The sequence below is a fragment of the Gopherus flavomarginatus genome, chromosome 2, assembly GCF_025201925.1.
Source record: "Gopherus flavomarginatus isolate rGopFla2 chromosome 2, rGopFla2.mat.asm, whole genome shotgun sequence".
Taxonomy (NCBI): domain Eukaryota; kingdom Metazoa; phylum Chordata; order Testudines; family Testudinidae; genus Gopherus; species Gopherus flavomarginatus.
Window position 1 is genome coordinate 107,346,956 of NC_066618.1, and position 18,583 is coordinate 107,365,538.

Consider the following 18,583-nt stretch of genomic DNA (forward strand, 5'->3'; position numbering starts at 1 on the left):
AAGTGCAAATAAAAGGGAATAGACACAGTAGCAGCACAGGCTTAAGGGTTTAACCCTTCTGAAGTCTGAAAGAGAATTTCATTCAATTGATTTGTACTGGGAGCCTGCCGCACATTCCCATTATCTTCCACGTGGTGAGCCACTTCTCTTTGCTGGGCAGTATAGTTAAGCAGCATTAATAACTTCATGAGCATCCTAGTGGGAAGGGTAGACTAACTTCTCTGGCACCCCTCTACAGCAGCACAACCAGAGGGAGAGGCTGTAGCACATCAGGGGAAACATAGGCTGGGCTGTCTGGTCAGACTACTGGGGAGAACATGAACATGAGGCTCCCTCCCACTATAACAATGCCCATGAGGCACAGCAGAGGCAGACTGCTATCTACCTAAAATATTTTGACATTTCCAAATCAATGCTTCTCGGAACCTTTTGTTCCACAAAAGGTTTTTGCTATTTTGACTTTTCACCCTCATTGGGGATCAAGACAAAAATGTCAAAATATAAAAATTTCTGGTGGGTCTAGTAAAAGACCCCATGAATGACATTGTGATGAGAGTTTCACCACAGTACTCTTAGCTACAATTGCCCTCGCTCTCTCCTTCTGCACCCTCTGCTGTTGGGCAGCGTACAGACTGCTGTACTTCAGCACACATACCAAAGCACTCCACAAATTACTATTTGAGTGTAAAATATTGAACGTTGCTCTTATTTTTATGTGGAACTGAGCTAAGATTAAGTGGCCTACCGTTTCCTCAAATCTTCCTTTCACCATTCTTCCCCCCTCCCCCCCCCAAAAATGCAACTTTAGTTGTCCCAGTCTAATCATGCTATTACTTCCCCTTTTCTTCTCGTAGTTTTAAAGATGTTAAATAACTGTTCTGATATACTTAGTCACTTTCCTTAATAACCCTTCAATAAACACCATATAATTTCAGTGCTTCATTTTTTACCCCATCTTAAATTTTTGCTACGATTTCCCAGAACTGAATCATTTTTTCAAACAATATTCTGCTTCCTGAATATGGAAACAGAGCCTGAGCATTTCAGCCTTTTCCATTTCTTCAAATTTTACACCCTTTGTTGAGGTCTCTTATTTCTTTATTCTCAGTGGCTTCAATCTTACAAAATCTCTTCTAAGTGCTATGGCACGTCACCCACAGCTTTCCAGAGGTACAGGAAGATACTCCCCAATTTCATGCTGTCTGAGGACTGTACTTGTATACCCTACCTTTAAATGGAGGGATCATTCAGTATTAATATCAAACAATGATTTCAGTCTAAAGTACTTGTTGCTCATGGAAGTGACTCATACCAGAAAAGTGTATTGGAAATAGCAAAAATACTATTTTTATAGCTGTTGTAAAAACAATTGTATACAAGAAGTGCAAGTTGCAAGACCCCTTGAGGGAATGTACTCCCTATTCCCCTTCCTCACCCTTAAATGCTTAGCCTTTTTTAAAAAAATGGCTGCCTCTGTGGAAGGATGATTTGGCTGCAAACAAGTACTTGGAATGCCTGTAGCATGAAAGAGCTTATTTAGGTAGATACATTTGGCAAGAGTTTCTCAGCCCTCAGATAAAGCTCTCACTTGTGCCCTCTTTTTCCAGCTTACAGGGAATAGAAGAGATTCAGATTTCTCAGCCAAGTCTAATCACTCTTGTACAGGCCATGGGAAGAAAGCATGATTTTGAACTGGAAGCACTTGTAGAAAAGCTGTTCACTTATAAAAGGGAGGAGGGGGGTTGTCGTTTACGAGCAGCTGGTAAACTAATGATTGATAGAAGCTGTTAAGTCTGCTGCATTCAGAGAGCTTAACTTTCATCGGGGTCAATTATAAAATGGCAATGAGTGGGCATACAACAGCATAACAAATATGGGATGCTGAAAGTTCTGTTGCAGCATTTCACAAAATTAGAAAACTAATACTGTATACACTATCTAAAATAGTTCATCCATCTCTAAAGAGGCCAAATTCCTTCAGAACGTCTGCTCAGGTTAAAGATTTGCTAAAGCATGATTTCCCAAACTGTGTTACATGTACTGCTGGTGGTAGGTGAGCTTCCTGCCCTTGGTACACTCTTACTAGATGGTTGTTCCCTTTTAAGAGGTGGCAGGGACTGGGGCCAGCCAAACCCTATTCCATGGCATGGTCTCTTTGAGGAAGCAGGTGTTCAAGGGAGCAGCAGACTAGCTGGGGGATGGGACCAGACGTTAATCAAATAGCTCTCTCTAATACGATAAAACCCAGCTAGGTGACTCCCAGATGGAAAGAGCAGGTAGCCTGGAAGAGGAGAATTACTGGAGAGTGACTCCCTGGAATAGGAACCAAAACCAGGAGGGAGATTGGTGGACTAGGGAAGCCTGCCTGAATCATACCAAAGCCCCATAAAGGAGGGCTACTGTGCCCCAGAAACAAGGGAAAGAAGTGTGTTAAGGACAAAGAGAAGCTCTATGGAATAGGGTTGGAACCTGGATATTGGTGGGACGGAGAAGCTGGCTTCAATCACAGCATGGTATCAGGAAGGAGGGCTGTGGAATCCCTTTAACCGTCCTAGAGGAAGGAGTTGAGCCCATGGACCAGGGCAGGAGGACCTGTGGGAAAAGGCTCTCTAGGGGCACCAGGGCCTGCAGTGAGACTGGCAGAGCGCCTAGTCTCAGAAGGATCTAGAGGGGAACTAGGAACCAGAAGCCTTGGAACAAAACTGAACTGGAGCTGAAGCTGCCTGGGTAAAGGCCTCCCACTTGCAGCCAGGACTCTCCCACCTTTCTAACTATCCTCTCTGAGCCTCTTGCCCTTTTACACATTCATACCCACCCACCAGAAGCAGCCCCCTGCCTTTTTACACAAATACATACACATACACATATACATACACACACACGCACTGCCCCTGGAACTCCAGCCAGAACCCCATCATCAATCTGGCCTCAACAGAACTGAGCGAGAAACCAATTGTCTTGCAAAATGGTGAGATTTTGCAAGTTTTCCCATTCTGTGTCAGGATGTAACGGACATTGTGAAGATTTTTCACACACACAAAGTCAGCAAAACAAAAAAACCCAGAGAAAGACCCATCCACCCAGAGTAACTGATAGACCAGTGGTTAATAAACTCACCTGGTACGTGGGAGAAGTTCAAGTACCTGGTGTGAATCAGGCAGAGTAGAGATCTGAAGCTAGGTCTCCCACATCGCAGTGAGTGTTTGGACCACCAGGCTCATGCTTTCTCTGGTTGTGACCAGAAATTCTATCCTGGACCTAAGAAACCTTTCCTAATGAAAGCGGTCTCAAAACTGGTATGTTCTCACACAATATTTCAGTTTTCAAAAGCGAGCGTTTTGTGATACAAACATTGTGTCTAAGAATTTCAAACAGCTCTGAACCTGTTCAGTGTTGAAGGACTTTTGCTCTACAGTTACTGGATAAGACTGAACTTTTCATAGGTTTGCAGAGTAGTGTATGAGCAGGTCATAATACCAGAGAGAACCAGCATGTAACTTGACGTAGTAATTTAGCATTAACAGTTTACATTTTCATAGTGCTATAAAAGCATTAAACTAGGTTATTTTCTCCACTGTAAAAAGGGGGAGGAACAGCAGCAGTTAAATGAAATGTCAGAGGCCACATAATCTGTGGGAGAGTCAGGATTAGAATGCTGACATTTCTAGTTCCTAGTCCTCTGCTCAGTCCATGCTCCCTATACAAACAGTATGATTACAATATGTATCCATGTTAGCATGCAAGTTCACTTGCAAACTAAATACCAGCTATATTTACCCTTATTATTCCAATTTTAGCAGAAAACCTAGAAGTGGGTTTGAGACATGACTTGACAGTTTCTATTCATCTGCTGCACAATAAGGAACATTTTGGTTTTGGGTCCAACAAAATTGGCCTTTACTTACTCATTGATAGCATATTATTAATTATATCAAATATTGGCCTTATTGTTCAAGTGTCCCTTAAAGCAGCCACTGACATTATGAAACACATTCCATTTAACCACAATTGTTAAATACGTCGGAGTAGTTTGCAGGACTCAAAGTAGTTCAGGCAGAGAAATATCAGGTGTCAAATAAGTCTTCATGTGATCACTGATAGTAACAAATGAGAGGAGATAGCTGGAATTACTGGAGAGCGTACCCAGAGATCAGAATCCTTAATTTGCTGGAGCACAATGAAGGTACGCAACAATGAAGAACACACATTACAGTTTGTGGATATCTAAACAGAGCCCATGTATGGACCTTTTCAGATAGCATAATGCTGAAGCAGAAATATTGAATACTTTTGCTGACCCACTCGCAAGCTTCCAACATACCAGTTATGTGGGACAAAATATTTCAAGTGCTGTCCCTCGTAGAGAGCATCTCACTTTGAACATTATTTCCAAGAAATCTCAGAAGGTTAAAGCCAAGGAACAAGTGTACACGATGCATGGGCACACAGTGACGATGGTTCTGAGAATCATAACTAGTATCATGATGGAAGGTGACTAAGCGAATACCCAAGGCAAATCAGGATTTATTTATGGTATTCCCAATGTCATATTCCCTAGTGTTATACATTCACTTGAATTAGATTATATTAAATCCACATTAGGAAAACAGGAGTGAATGGGGGGGGGGGGGGCGGAGGGGAAAAAAATCATTTATCTATTGAGAATATCAGGAGGCTTCCTGACTTAGGAAAAGGGCTTCTGGCATCAGAAAGTGAGGCTTCCCAAGTCTTCAACATAATCAAGATCCTAACTCTATCTCAATGAGCACTATTAAGCAGCAACAGGTTTACATTCTAATTCTGTGGCATGTGCCTGAGAAGACAGTAACTTTTTGGAAGAAGTCTTACATCTGGTTACAAAGAAGGAAATCTGCTAATGGCTTCAGAGAATGCCATTTAAATCAAGTCTGTCAAGGGGTTTGGATGCAACAAGGAAGATTTAGTTAGAGTGTGGGAAAGGCAGTCTGAGGTGAACAAAAAATGGAATGTTGCAGAAATACAAAGTGCATACAGGGGCCAGGATATCTGTTTGTGGCAATCAAGTATGTTCAACCCTTAATACATAGCACAGGTTTTAGGGAAAGAAATTAAAAACCTGAAAAGGGTAGGCTCAGATTACAAAAGAATTCAAGAACGTAAACTACTTTTGAAAAAACTCTGGGAGGTTTGCAAATCATTAATTCAAATCTTGCTGATACTGACAAATAAACAGAGAAACTAAATTTCCAGCATTTTTTAGAAAAGTTAACTTAATCCTGTTGCACGCTGTTAATGGTGCCTTATTACTGTACTGTCTGTGTTAAGGTTAACAGCTGCGTTAAACTAATGGCACTTAGGGCTGGTTTTCAGAAAGTGCTGAGCACTCTACTACAATTGAAGCTGTTAAAAGCAGCAAGTAGTTGGCACTTAATGTGAGCCCTTCCATAATTAATATATGGATACTGTTATAGAAAAAAAATCCTACAGAATGTAAACTATCCTTTTTCTAGAAGTTTGAATCACTCCATAGGAAATACAGTGTTTAAGTGCTATAGAGACGTATAAAGTTTTTATAGAACCCAACTGTCCACGGCAAGGTCTATGTATTTGTCTAAACCCTAACCCCATGGGGGCTCGATCAGGTTATACTCCAGGAGCTCTCAAATGTCACAATTAACCTCATTAATAGGGACAAGAAATAAAGCTGTTATGGAACTTTTCATAAGGGAAATAATTACACAAGCCATATGAAAAAAATTTCACTTTTGTTTAGGCATTATGACATGAATTTAGGGTTCTCTTTTACCTGTAAGAGTTGATAATATAACATGCAAAGCAGGTAAGGATGTCACTCCCCTTGCCAATCTATATGCATCAACTCTTCCAAAAGAATCAGTACTCTGAAGATAGAAAGCTATTCCTTGTTAGGACCTAACTAAATTCGTAATGCAGTATTACAGGCGTTTTAGTATTTAAAAAACCTGTTTTGGTGAAAAACAAAGCAGCTGCACAAAATGGAGAAAACGATATTACTAAAGGATCTCCTGGTCTTCTTCATTCATAACTCACAAAGCAGTTTGCAAAAAAGAGGATATAAACAATTAAATGTTTTCAACTTGCACATCACCAGGTGCAGAAACAAATGTAGAAGTCAAATTACTTTAGAACATACACTTCCAGGGTTCCCTTCCCAGCATCTTGACCAGACCTAATTCCACCCCATTCCTTACCTTGGTGATTTAAAGAAATGCGATTAGATGGTTCTTGGAATCCTGGTTCCACCAGATCTCTCCGAGTGTGAGCTGAAGTCTGATCTACATTATCCTAAAAACACAAACAGCAGAAAATCTGATCAAAATATGCATTTTGTATTCCCCATAATCTAAGATACTAGGAGCTAAGGCAGTTTGATATAAAAGAGCTGAAGAATGTTTTCTTCACTGAGTTACGCTATGAAGTTCTTACAGATGACAAGGCAGTGAAGCTCCTAATTCCAAGAACCGTGGCTTAGGACTTATAGTTCATTAACCAGAACAGTCCAGACAAACAGATTCAGTAGCCACTAGCAAACCCTAACGGAATACGAGGTTCAGTTTAGATATTATTCCAGGTCTCTATTTTGGCAACCTCACAAGACCAGGCTTGAAAAGCTTTAATGCTTTCGCCGGGTCAAGAAATACCATACCTTCTTGTAAGCCTTCCGTACTTCTGCCTAAAACCAAGACTTACAGGGAGCAGGAAAATGAGGGAATAAAAAAACCCAAACAGAATTAACTTTATTTGATTTACTAAAGTCGGCATTCGAAGGAAAATTAGAGTAGATTCATATTTCGCCCGAACCATTTTATCAACGTGTAAACACCTAACATTTCTAGTTTGCTGAAACATTCCAGATTGGGAGTTAACTTACATTCTAGTATTCCAGGGTAAGAATGGTCTATAGCTCATGACAAGAATTTAATCTATGCCTCCATAGAGGCCTTTTATAACAGCAAAAGGCTACTTCAGTTGTAAAATGAGTGACAGTTGATATTAGAAAGTCTCAGACTGGCTGCTTGAAAAAGACTTATAGTCAGTATGTATGAAATCTATCAATTCACAAGTTTATAGATGTTGACAACTCAAGAAATGCCAACGGCTTCATAGTATAGTTTTCTATTGCAGTTTTACATGTAAAAGTGAAGTTTTAAAATGCCCCTATCTAGTTGTATAATATTCCAAACCCTACAAAATGATACAGTATAAGTTAAGAACTTGACATCCACACCTTCATACTGGCCATACATACACACCCAGGCCTTCCATCTTTTCTGCTAAATCTTCCCGTGACATTTCTTGCGTCACTTGTGCCACCTTATTTTGAATTCAAACTAGTTCTTAGTCTCATCCTAAAACCACAAGAACTTTCCTGCCGACATGAAATCCTATTTACCCTTCTCTTTTCTGCACTTGTTAATCCTTCTATTTTAACGCTTCAGTGTAATTAACCAATGTAATGCGTATTGCTTTTAGAATGGTGGTCCTTTCACTGCAATGCATGTCGTTCTCCTTTCTACGTATATGAAAGGAGAGATCATGGTTATTTCCCAAAAACCTAAGCATAGTGTCTTTGGGAGGCGGGGGGCTCTGACGGTAGGGTCAGACAGACAAATTATCTTATATTAATGCAGGAACCCCTGAAGTGATCCTTAAAAGAGTTTGAGCCAAGAACTCAAACCTGAAATTAACTGCAACTCAGCTATTCCAAACCCAGTACTGGACCAGGCTTAAGTGCTAAGCATCTCAGACAGAGAATACAGCAGAATGAACTTCCATACTGTGCAGTGTAATGACGGACAGAACTCTAGTTTGTGTCCCACCCCCACAGACTTCAATTTTCAGCTGGTGGCTAGATGCATACCTGACACTGATGCCAACAAGCAAACTCATTACGATCAATACACCACTTTCACGGTATTTATCCATGAAGGGTAGCATGTGAGGTCTCTACTGAAAACTTGTAACTTACCAGTACTCCTACCATTGTGAGATGTGTACATGGTTAATACTTAAGAAACATGTAACCATACTGAAAAATAACTCCAAGACCATAAGCCAGGCATAGTCACCAGGAAACCATAAGTCTTGACAAAGGCCCATTCAAGTGGGAGGGAGTTGTCACCACTCCCCAGTGAGGTAATGCAAGACCCAATTGTCTACCCTTGCCCCATCCCAGCACATTCAATGAAAACCATCAAAGACAGCTGCAAACAATCAAAATCAGTTGGAGGTAAAATGGAACATTGTAAAAGACAGCGGATCACCCTGCCTGTGAATAAAGACAAAAAGACTAATTTTCAGTATATCACAGGATGGGGAGAGGCACTCTGCATCCATTCGCTGAGGAGACATCTTGTTAAACGGGAATGTTTCATGAAAAACTGGAGGCTCCTGGGAAGCCAGCCAGTTCTGCAAGATTGAACTTTGGCGGTAGAAATCTGTTTTTATTGGATAGGAAAGGTACCTATAAAAGTGTAGGCCCTATTTGCATTTTATGATTTTGTTTTGTATTATAACCATTTGTTTCCATCACATTCTCTTGTTTCTAATGGTATCTCTAGTCTATTTTAAATAAATCTTCTTTGTGTTATAAGTGCTCATAAGTGCAGTGCCTTAAGGTCAAATTGGCAAACTGGGGTCCACTGCACCTTTGAGAGCAGAGGACCTGGGGTTTCTGCATAGCCAAGTGTCAGAGGCTGGATATCGCAGGGGAATGCTTCAAGGGGACTCGGGGACTGGATGCACTTTTTGCTAACTTGCAAGGCAAAGACAGGGCTGGCATAACCCAGGGGAGACTGCACGACTGACTAACAGGCCAACGGTGTTAGGAAGGTAACACCCAGCTACCTTGTGCAAGACTCCCTCTTTCTGGGGCAGGGGATAAAAAGGGGTTCTCAGTCCTGGGTACCCCGAGAACTGTCCCAGCATGGTAGGAATATAAAATATTGACAGACTAATTCTTCTGAAATAGCAGAGGTCATGTTTCAAGAAGTACATGGGTGCTAATTCTAGTTCCCATGCAATAATTTAAGTTCAGATGGCATATCTGCATGCAGCCGCAAATAGACAGTCTTCCCATCATGAAGCTCACATGCTTAACTAGTACAGCAGTTGAGAAACCAAACAAGGAAAGGTAGTTACACCAGAAGTCATTTTATCTGCAAGAAGGCCTTAAAGTGTTTTCATTGTCCCACCAAAAACCAAGTAAAATGTCTGCTAGAAAGGAGACAAATACAATACGATGTGGTTACAAAATACAACAGCTGTACACATAGGGTCTTTTATCTTTGAATCCCCTACCGCACTAGATGGAAAAGTTTTGCTATACAAAATAAAAAAGCTGTGGCCACGAGTTGGCTGAAAGCCTGTAACTTAGCACTTCAATATAATTTCCACTGACTTACAGAAAGAAATGCCATCTTCTCTGAGACAACCTTTCAGTTCTTCAGGAAGGTGCTTAAACCACAAGCCTTCCTCATCGACTCCAACTTAAAGTTACAGTAAAATTTATCAGAAGTAGAGGTTTCAATCACTGGCGGTGTACAGTGACTGTGTCTTTGCAGACGTCCTAGTTTGCTTCAATACTGGACAATTCTACCCGTATCTTCTAAAAAACATTTGTTCCACATTTTTCTCATGAAAGTATGCCATGCGCAAGGATTTCCTTAAGGTATTTAAAGCCAGGGCAATACACAGTAAAGAGACAGACTTTCATAAACCACACCACCTGTTAAAGCAATACAGGCAGCAGAGAAAAGGTAACTACTATGCTGTTTTTAAAAAGCGCATGATAGTTTCACATGACCCTCCAGGATCTATTTATGTAAATTGATCAAAGACAAACAATGGCATGTTTCCAACTGCAGTAAAAATCAGACTGGACACTGGAACGAGGTTAAAGGTTATATAATTGTTCCAAGTCACTGTATAGCCAATGAAGTTTTATTGTTTTGTGCAACCTACACTAAATTTGTCAGCAAGTTAGACACCTGCTTTCTTCCATCATTCCTTCCCCCAGCTCAATCCACGCTTGCAATATAAATCACGTTTTCTACCTATTTTTATTCCTCTCCCCTCTACTAAGTAAATGCTTTCATCCTGAAATTAAAATATGCTCTCTGACTTGACTTATTACAATATCAAACCACAATAGTATTTTTAGAAGCTAGCTTAGGCATCAGCCCCTATAAACTTACTTGCATGAAGTATTTTGCATGTCATACAGCATGTGTGACTCTAAGGCTGATTAATCAAGTGACTAGCGGGACTACTGGAAGTGTATGAAGCAATGTTTATTTTTAATAATGTCTCCTACAGCAGTTAGCGTTTTGTGAAGACAAACAAAACAGACTTAACAGATTAGATTTCCATGCCATTTTGCAAACTTCAATATTGCATGACATAATGCAGTGCCTGTATCATACTTTAACAGGGCACAGTCAGAGACAAAGACAATATTCTCTGTACATTAACAGGCAAAATCTGGGATTATCTGACAATCTAGAATTATCAAGTACTTTATGGCATTATACCAGTTATCCAATTTGAAACTACTAAAATTACTAACTATTTGGGCTAGCATGGCAACAATTTCTGTTATCAAAAGAAAAAAATTAAATCAGACATTTCAAACAGAGGATCAGTCAACCTTACTCATTAGTAGCTGTGCTGTCTGCATACATTTTTTCTTTAAATCACTTTCTGTGGTTTCAAGTGTTACAGTTCCTATTCCATAATGAGTTAATTGCAAATAACGATTGATTTTAAGAGGTAACAGCTTTATTAAGCTAAAGAAAAAATTACACTTCCCTCCAGTTTATTTTACAGTTTTGCATACTATAGTTTCCATGGAATAGCTATCCCATCGCATAGTAGACTAGGTATTTTCCCCCCACACTCCTTTCAAAAAGCATTGCTAATCCCTTAGACTAATCCTATGATCAAATGGATTGGCAGAAAGGAGAAATAACCAATCCAAATAGCTTTGAAACCACCATACCTGCTCCTCTACTCACCTTTGATGTAGTCCTACTACACTGCTCCGGTGTGTCAATTAGGTAATAGGCATATTATGTTAGCTGTAAAGACAAACAGAAATAGGGTCTTCTGAAGACCACTTTGTACTATTCTTTACTTTCCAGATCAAGGAGCTTCTGCAGGCAAGTTGATGATGGACAGTGAACTGTGCTCAATGTTTACACTAACAAGAACAATTCATTTCTGCTGCATGAAGTAGGTAAATAGGAGGAGTAAAAAACCCAACAAAAACCTCCCTCTTCAAGCTATCCCCACCAAATCAACTGTATAGCTAGATTTGTATGTTAAATGTCAGATTTAAGGTGGGTCCAATTAAAGTTTCACATTCTATGTTAACTTGCTCCTATCTGTTCATCTGTAGCTTTTGACCTTCACTGCTATCAAAGAGATTGTCTGTCATATAGGACTTGTGGTTAACCAAGTGAGAGCAGATTTTCCTGTTGACTGCTCAGCGAGCTGTGCTCCAATACCTGAACAATACAAAGTGCTGTTGAATCTACTCAAGACTTAGTACTGTATTTCTGTTTGGGGAGTTCAAGCAGTTTGCCCACAATGAGGGCTATCATAAGCTGACCCAAACCTAAGCTCAGTCCCAAATCAAAATCACAAGGTTTGGGTCAGTGTTTGATTAACATGTTCCTTCCTAGAAAGGTTTTTAAAGCTATTGGAGAACATGCACAGCTGTTGAGGAGCCCAAGGCCTCTTACCAAGCACCAACTGGCAATCTGTTTAGCACGATTTAAATGGCTTCCACCCCACCATCAACCTCAGCCTGGACCAATCTACATGAGAGGTCCACTTCCTAGACATCACAGTGCAAATAAGTGATGGTCACATTATCACCACCCTATACCGAAAACCTACCGACCGCTATGCCTACCTTCATGCCTCCAGCTTCCATCCCGGGCACACCACATGATCCGTTGTCTACAGCCAAGCACTGAGGTACAACCGCATCTGCTCTAACTCCTCAGACAGAGACCAACACCTACAAAATCTCCACCAAGCATTCTCAAAACTACAATACCCGCATGAGGAAATAAGGAAAAAGATCAACAGAGCCAGATGTGTACCCAGAAGCCTCCTACTGCAAGACAAACCCAAGAAACAAACCAACAGGACTCCACTGGCCATCACATACAGTCTCCAGCTAAAACCCCTCCAATGCATCATCAGGGATCTACAACCCATCCTGGACAATGATCCCACACTTTCACAGGCCTTGGGTGGCAGGCCAGTCCTCACCCACAGACAACCTGCCAACCAGAAGCATATTCTCACCAGTAACTGCACACCGCATCATAGTAACTCACTCAGGAACCAATGCATGCAACAAATCTCAATGCCAACTCTGCCCACATATCTACACCAGCGACACCATCACAGGACCTAACCAGATCAGCCACATCATCACTGCTTCATTCACCTGTACGTCCACCAATGTAATATATGCCATCATATGCCAGCAATGCCCCTCTGCTATGTACATCGGCCATACTGGACAGTCTCTACGGAAAAGGATAAATGGACACAAATCAGATATTAGGAATGGCAATATACAAAAACCTGTAGGAGAACACTTCAACCTCCCCGGCCACACAATAGCAGATCTTAAGGTGGCCATCCTGCAGCAAAAAAATTTCAGGACCAGACTTCAAAGAGAAACTGCTGAGCTTCAGTTCATCTGCAAATTTGACACCATCAGCTCAAGATTAAACAAAGACTGTGAATGGCTTGCCAACTACAAAACCAGTTTCTCCTCCCTTGGTTTTCACACCCCAACTGCTAAAAGAGGGCCTCATCCTCCCTGATTGATACTGATATATATTATACATATATATACACATATATACATACACACACACCTGCCCCTGAAAATTTTCACTACATGCATCCGACGAAGTGAGTATTCACCCACGAAAGCTCATGCTCCAAAATGTCTGTTAGTCTATAAGGTGCCACAGGACTCTTTGCTCCTTTTGTTTAGTACAATATACTCTGGGCTTACCCAATAGCAGATGCCCCAGGCCATGAAAAACTATTTGAGGTAACAGGCAACAGGGCTTCCCAAGAGAAGGTAGAACTGCTACTCAGAGATAGGGTTGTGGGGAAGGAAGGGGTCTGCCAAAGTTCAGGTTCACAAAAATATTCAAATATACAGGTTCTCATCTAGAGGTTTCAGGTTTCTTGCTTTACAGTTCGTATTACTTCACTTGCCTCCCCAGATTCTGTTCTGGGCATCCATCAGCCTCATTTCTCCATGGCCCAGCTCTTTGCATTTTATGAAAGATGGAATGCCACAAAAAAAAAATAAAGGCTTTGCATACCCAGCAGATGATCCCACGGTGGATTTTAGCTTAATTGTAAGGAGCTCCCCCACTAGCTTAAAAATGCATTGCAAGACTAACCTTGCAACTTGATATCCTGTAAGTAGTTTTCCTGCCTCTAAACTGTTTTGTCATCTGACTGAGAACCAACCGCAAGGGTGAGCATCCTATGTCAAATAAGCAAGGTTCAATGCAGAATTTTTACATTCTTGTTCAGAGTTTTGACATCCAAGAACTTTTAAACCCCTTTTTAAAACTGCCAAAAAACAGACACTGTAATAAAATAAGATCAAATCCCAGGAGACTGAAGTGGTCTGTCTTTACAGTACATACTATAATAATTGCTGGTCAGAACCCTAGAGGCCTGGGCCAAATAAACCAACACTGGATTGTTTAGTTAAAATAGCATTCAAGTGAAGCTCAAAAGATGGAAACCCTTTGACAGAAAAATTCAGTTCAGCAAGAGAGCTGCTTTTTGGGGGGTGTTGGACAAGCTCTAATCCTAAATCTTCATCTGCAATGGTGGCACCTGGATCCTATATATCCAAATACCTTGAATAGTGTTACCATTCCTATCCCCCTACTCACGAAGCATTCCTTGGTAAGAGCATCCTATAGAAACTGAAAGTGGCAATATAGTACCAGATTTATACTCTATACGGTTGGACTGAAAAGACCCATTTTCACCAGTGGCAAGAGGAAAAATCAGATTTGCTTTATGCAACATTAAGAAAGTTAAGTGAAGTGATTTGTTTTCACTCTGGTACTACGCTGAACTTTGAATGCTGCAATGAGAGCACTCTTTTATCCCAGAAGGTACTATCGGGAACAGTAAATCTCTCTCATTTACAAAAAGTGGTCTTCCAAATCAGTTTCTGGAAAAACTGTTTAGTTAGAAGTGGATTAGAAAGTTTCTCAAGTATGCAGACTCTTAAATAATCTAGAATTCAGTAAAAGCAGTATGCTATAAGTTGAAATACAGTTTTCCCTCAACTAACTCAAGCGAATATACTGTACCAGCTGAAAAATTTTACCCTTGTGCTTTGGAAGCACACGTACAGTATCATTATAGATTCAGCTTCATGGTATTTTTTGCAATAAGGGCATCCAGCATTGTAACATCCCTAAAACTGAGTAGGATTACTCCAAATGGAACTCCTTTCAGTTAATCTGATTCACAAAAACCCAGCTGTCAAAGAATCAAGATGCCTTACAAGTCTACAAAAACAAGAAAACTATACAACAAGCCAAATCAAATCTATACTTTGTGCTTGGTGGCTGAGGTTACAGCATACTATGGTAGAAGAGATGTGAGACCTCAAGGTTACCATCTTTGAATAATTCTGTAAAGAGTATAATTGACAGAGTCAGAAGTTTTAAAAGCCTCATGCTATACTTAATGAGTCTAAAAACCACAGTGCCTGCCTGGATTGAGATGATTTAAAAGCAAAATAAAATTTTGCAAAATAAAAAACTCAGTATGCAAGATGCTCCATGAAGATCAGTGTTTGCTAGACCTGACTCCAGGTACGAGGCATTTATAGAAAGGAAGTGCTATTTATTTTCTGTTGCACCAGCTTTAGCTCTGTAAGCTAGGGTCCATTCAATTTCTCACAAAAGGCAGTTGACTGGAGGAAAGTACCATTATGAAACTCTATGGGTTTTGGTACATGTTTTTCAGTAAGTAGGAAAGTATGTGCTTAAATGGAAGTGTTGTTTCTTGTTTGAAGAGGACCAACAGATCTTAGGAATGCTTTTTCAGCCCTAGTCTACACTGCGGGGGTGGAGGGTGAGGAAATTGATCTAAGATACGCAACTTCAGCAATGAGAATAGCGTAGCTGAAGTCAATGTGTCTTAGATCGAATTACCTTGCGTCTTCACAGCGCGGGGTCGACTACCACTGCTCCCGTCAGCTCCGCTTCAGCCTCTCAACAGTGGTGGAGTTCTGGAGTCGACAGCAGAGCAATCAGAGATCGATTTACCGTGTCTACACTAGACACGATAAACTGATCCCCGACAGATCGATCACTACCCATTGGAGACCTGCCCTCAGACTCTACTTAGTTGCAAGTCAGACACAGAGATAGGCGCCAACTCCAAGAGCCTGCCAGTGAGGTAACTTCCAAAGCTATAAACTATTGCTAATTCCAAGCTACTACAATTGGCTCTGGAAAAAAAAAGTTACTGAAGAGAACCATTTCTCTCAGACAGAAAAGCTTGACAGCAACAGGTCAACAGAACGGGGGAGATCTCAGCTTTGCTATTACAAGAAACATATCACGTAAGCCAAGGTAGGTTTCCATAGTATTCTGTTAAAAAGATCAGTCAAACTGTGGGATATTATTCGCAGTTGTCCATTAACATGGACTGAACAAAATTTGAAGTTTAATAGCATACAATTATTTGCAGGTTAGCTAAAAAAAATACAGAGAATCACTGAAGTATTAACAGTAGATACCCTCCCCATGTCAAATACTGCACTGGATGATGCCTGTGTAGTGACAGAACATGTATGAGTTTTATTACATTGCTGTTTTTCAAATTTCTCATTAAATGCAATATAGGGAAGTGCTGGGACTTTGCTTGGAAAGCTTTGATATACAACAGATACAGCAAGTTTTTTCAAAACAGTCCTGGCTTGTTAGGTAGTGTTAGACTTTAAGGATTCAATCCAGTTGGATTCCCTTCTGAGAATTCAAGGGTTGCAAGTATGAAACGAGTCTCTTCTACCCTGACACATGGGATGCAAATCAGCAACAAAATCAGCCTGCCACACTCCGAGGCATATGTACACTGGGGAAATTTCTTCAAAAGTTCTAACTTGTGCTTTTTTAAAAAGCTGGCACAATAAGCTGAGAGCAGATTTAAGAGACTGAATCTTTTACACAGGCTGGTTGGGTGAGGAACCTTGGAGCAATTGTGATGCAGAACGAGTTACTCAATCATCCCTCCATTCAGCATCACTGCCAATAGTTCTGACAGTGAGTAAGACAGTGAGCAGAGGGGCAGGTACTAAGAATCTTGGATTTGGTGTACAGACTTTTAAAGTGTTCTTGCAGAAAGCATAAAAGAAGAAGGTCTACAACTTCCTTTTACGGAGTCTAGCCAGGTTGTAATGATGTACAAGATTAGCCTTCTTGGCAGGCTCAGTGCTTGACAAGATGACTTTGTGGACAAAGGCCCTTCACGTTGTTGGCTTTAACTTAATGACTCTCCTGAGGAAAAGTTGCTGTATTTATTGTGGGAACCATCAATTCCCATATGAATATTATTCTGGTTGGGAATAGATTTTCTGGTATCTAGACTTTAACACCATATTTCTCATAAATGAACAGAACAATATTCTCTCTCTTCCTGCCTAGGTTTGTGCTTGAAATCAAGAGTTCAAAGGGTTGATAAACAAGGATGTTTGGTGAAAGCTATCAAGTTCATAGAGATGCAACTACAATAATTTCAGGTCAGCTGACAACAAAGAATTCTCATATCCCCGCTGCAGGAGATCCCCCAGTCTCCATCTTGACCTTTATGAATCTCAGAGGTCTGTTAACGAACTTCACATCCAAAGCTTCTCTGTTGCCCCTCCCCACTTCAACTTTTAGATGACAGGCAAAACATAAGCCTGGATATCTCCTACCCAGGAAGTTATCTATAGACCGATTTCCTCAATTGCAGCAATTCAGAATAAGCATCCATCCTTGTGTCTACCCCCTCCCCCAGGTGTTCCTGGGAGTTGGGTAAGTGATGAATTTGGTCCAGGAGTGGTTGCCTCACTTGATCAAACATTTGTTCCTAGTTATCTCGACAACTTATCTTTCAATGGAGATATGGAGCCTATCATCTGTCCTAAGGCCAATTCTTTACCTCAGAGATGCTCATAATTCAGGCACCTTGTTTGCAGTTCACTAATGACTGTTCAAAGTCAAAGCTCCTAATACACATGAACATTTTTTATCTTCTGATAAAGAAATCTTTGTGGGGAAGGGGAATGGTCAGAAGTTTAAGATCTCATAAATTTGCTGACCCCAAGTCCCAGAAAAAGTAATTGCATAACTCATTAAAAAACACACCAACACTTATCTACACTAAACTATGCCAGTTAATCCTTCCTATAAATAGCACTTGGATACAAACCATTGTACCATCTCTCAAACAGAGCATTGTACTCATGCACTTGACAAATGGCTTGGTTCCAAGCTTCTAAACTGAATAATTGAGGCAAATTATGCAAAGAAAAAGGTGGAAGTTGTGAGCAGAGAAAGCAACATACATATACAGGTATATTTTTTAATTAACCCCTTCTAAAACCAACTGCATTGAGTTATTTCATGAGCAGACATTAAAAACTTGAGTTCTTATGGTGCAACACTGTTTTATATATGCTAGAAATTTAGAACTATAAGGTTTTAAAAGTTTTCATCAGGCATTTTCTTCATCTTATTTAGCTTTCAATCCCATTTCGCATTAGAGATTTCAAAGCCATGTTTGCTCTCCCATCTACCTCATTTTCCATTTCAAATTAGAGCCATTCTGTACAGATTCAGTATGTTGAACTGAACTTACTGATACATCAAGTTCTAGGACAGAGGTAGGCACTTATGGCACCCGAGCTGATTTTCAGTGGCACTCACACTGCCTGGGTCCTGGCCACCAGTCTGGAGGGTTCTGCATTTTAATTTAATTTTAAATGAAGCTTCTTAAACAAAAATTTTTAAAACCTTATTTACTTTACATACAACAATACCTTAGTTATATATATTATAGACTTATAGAAGGAGACCTTCTAAAAACATTAAAATGTATTACTGGCATGCAAAACATTAAATTAGAGTGAATAAATTAAGACATGGCACACCACTTCTGAAAGGTTGCTGATCCTTGTTCGAGGACAATAATTTTAGAATATGCTATGCCACACTAGCAACTAGAGAAAAAAACCTCAAGATTTTACAGTGGTCTGCAGGAAAGCAAGTGTTCATCTTGTAAGAGAAGAATTGCCTATGCAGAATCCTATAGTTTTTACTGGAGATTTCAGATCGTCCAAACAGTATAAACATTTGTTAAGATGAATGAAAGCCACCATGTACTGTAATGTCTCCATTTCTTTTAATGGAATGGAAGAAGAGACTATAACTATAGGATTATTTACTATGATAAAGTCAGGCATCCCCTCAGCAAATATGTTTTACAATGTTTTTCTCAA

The 18,583-nt window shown here is 40.2% G+C and overlaps 1 protein-coding gene across 1 annotated transcript in view; it reads right to left on the reverse strand.

Moving 5' to 3' along the window:
* The window catches only part of GRB10 (growth factor receptor bound protein 10), a 211,644-nt gene that overhangs the window by 104,936 nt on the left and 88,125 nt on the right, over window positions 1-18,583 (reverse strand). The window contains exon 3 of the mRNA XM_050937708.1: window positions 6,210-6,303. Within this exon, the coding sequence (XP_050793665.1) occupies window positions 6,210-6,303 (94 nt within the window). The remainder of the gene's footprint in view (window positions 1-6,209; window positions 6,304-18,583) is intronic.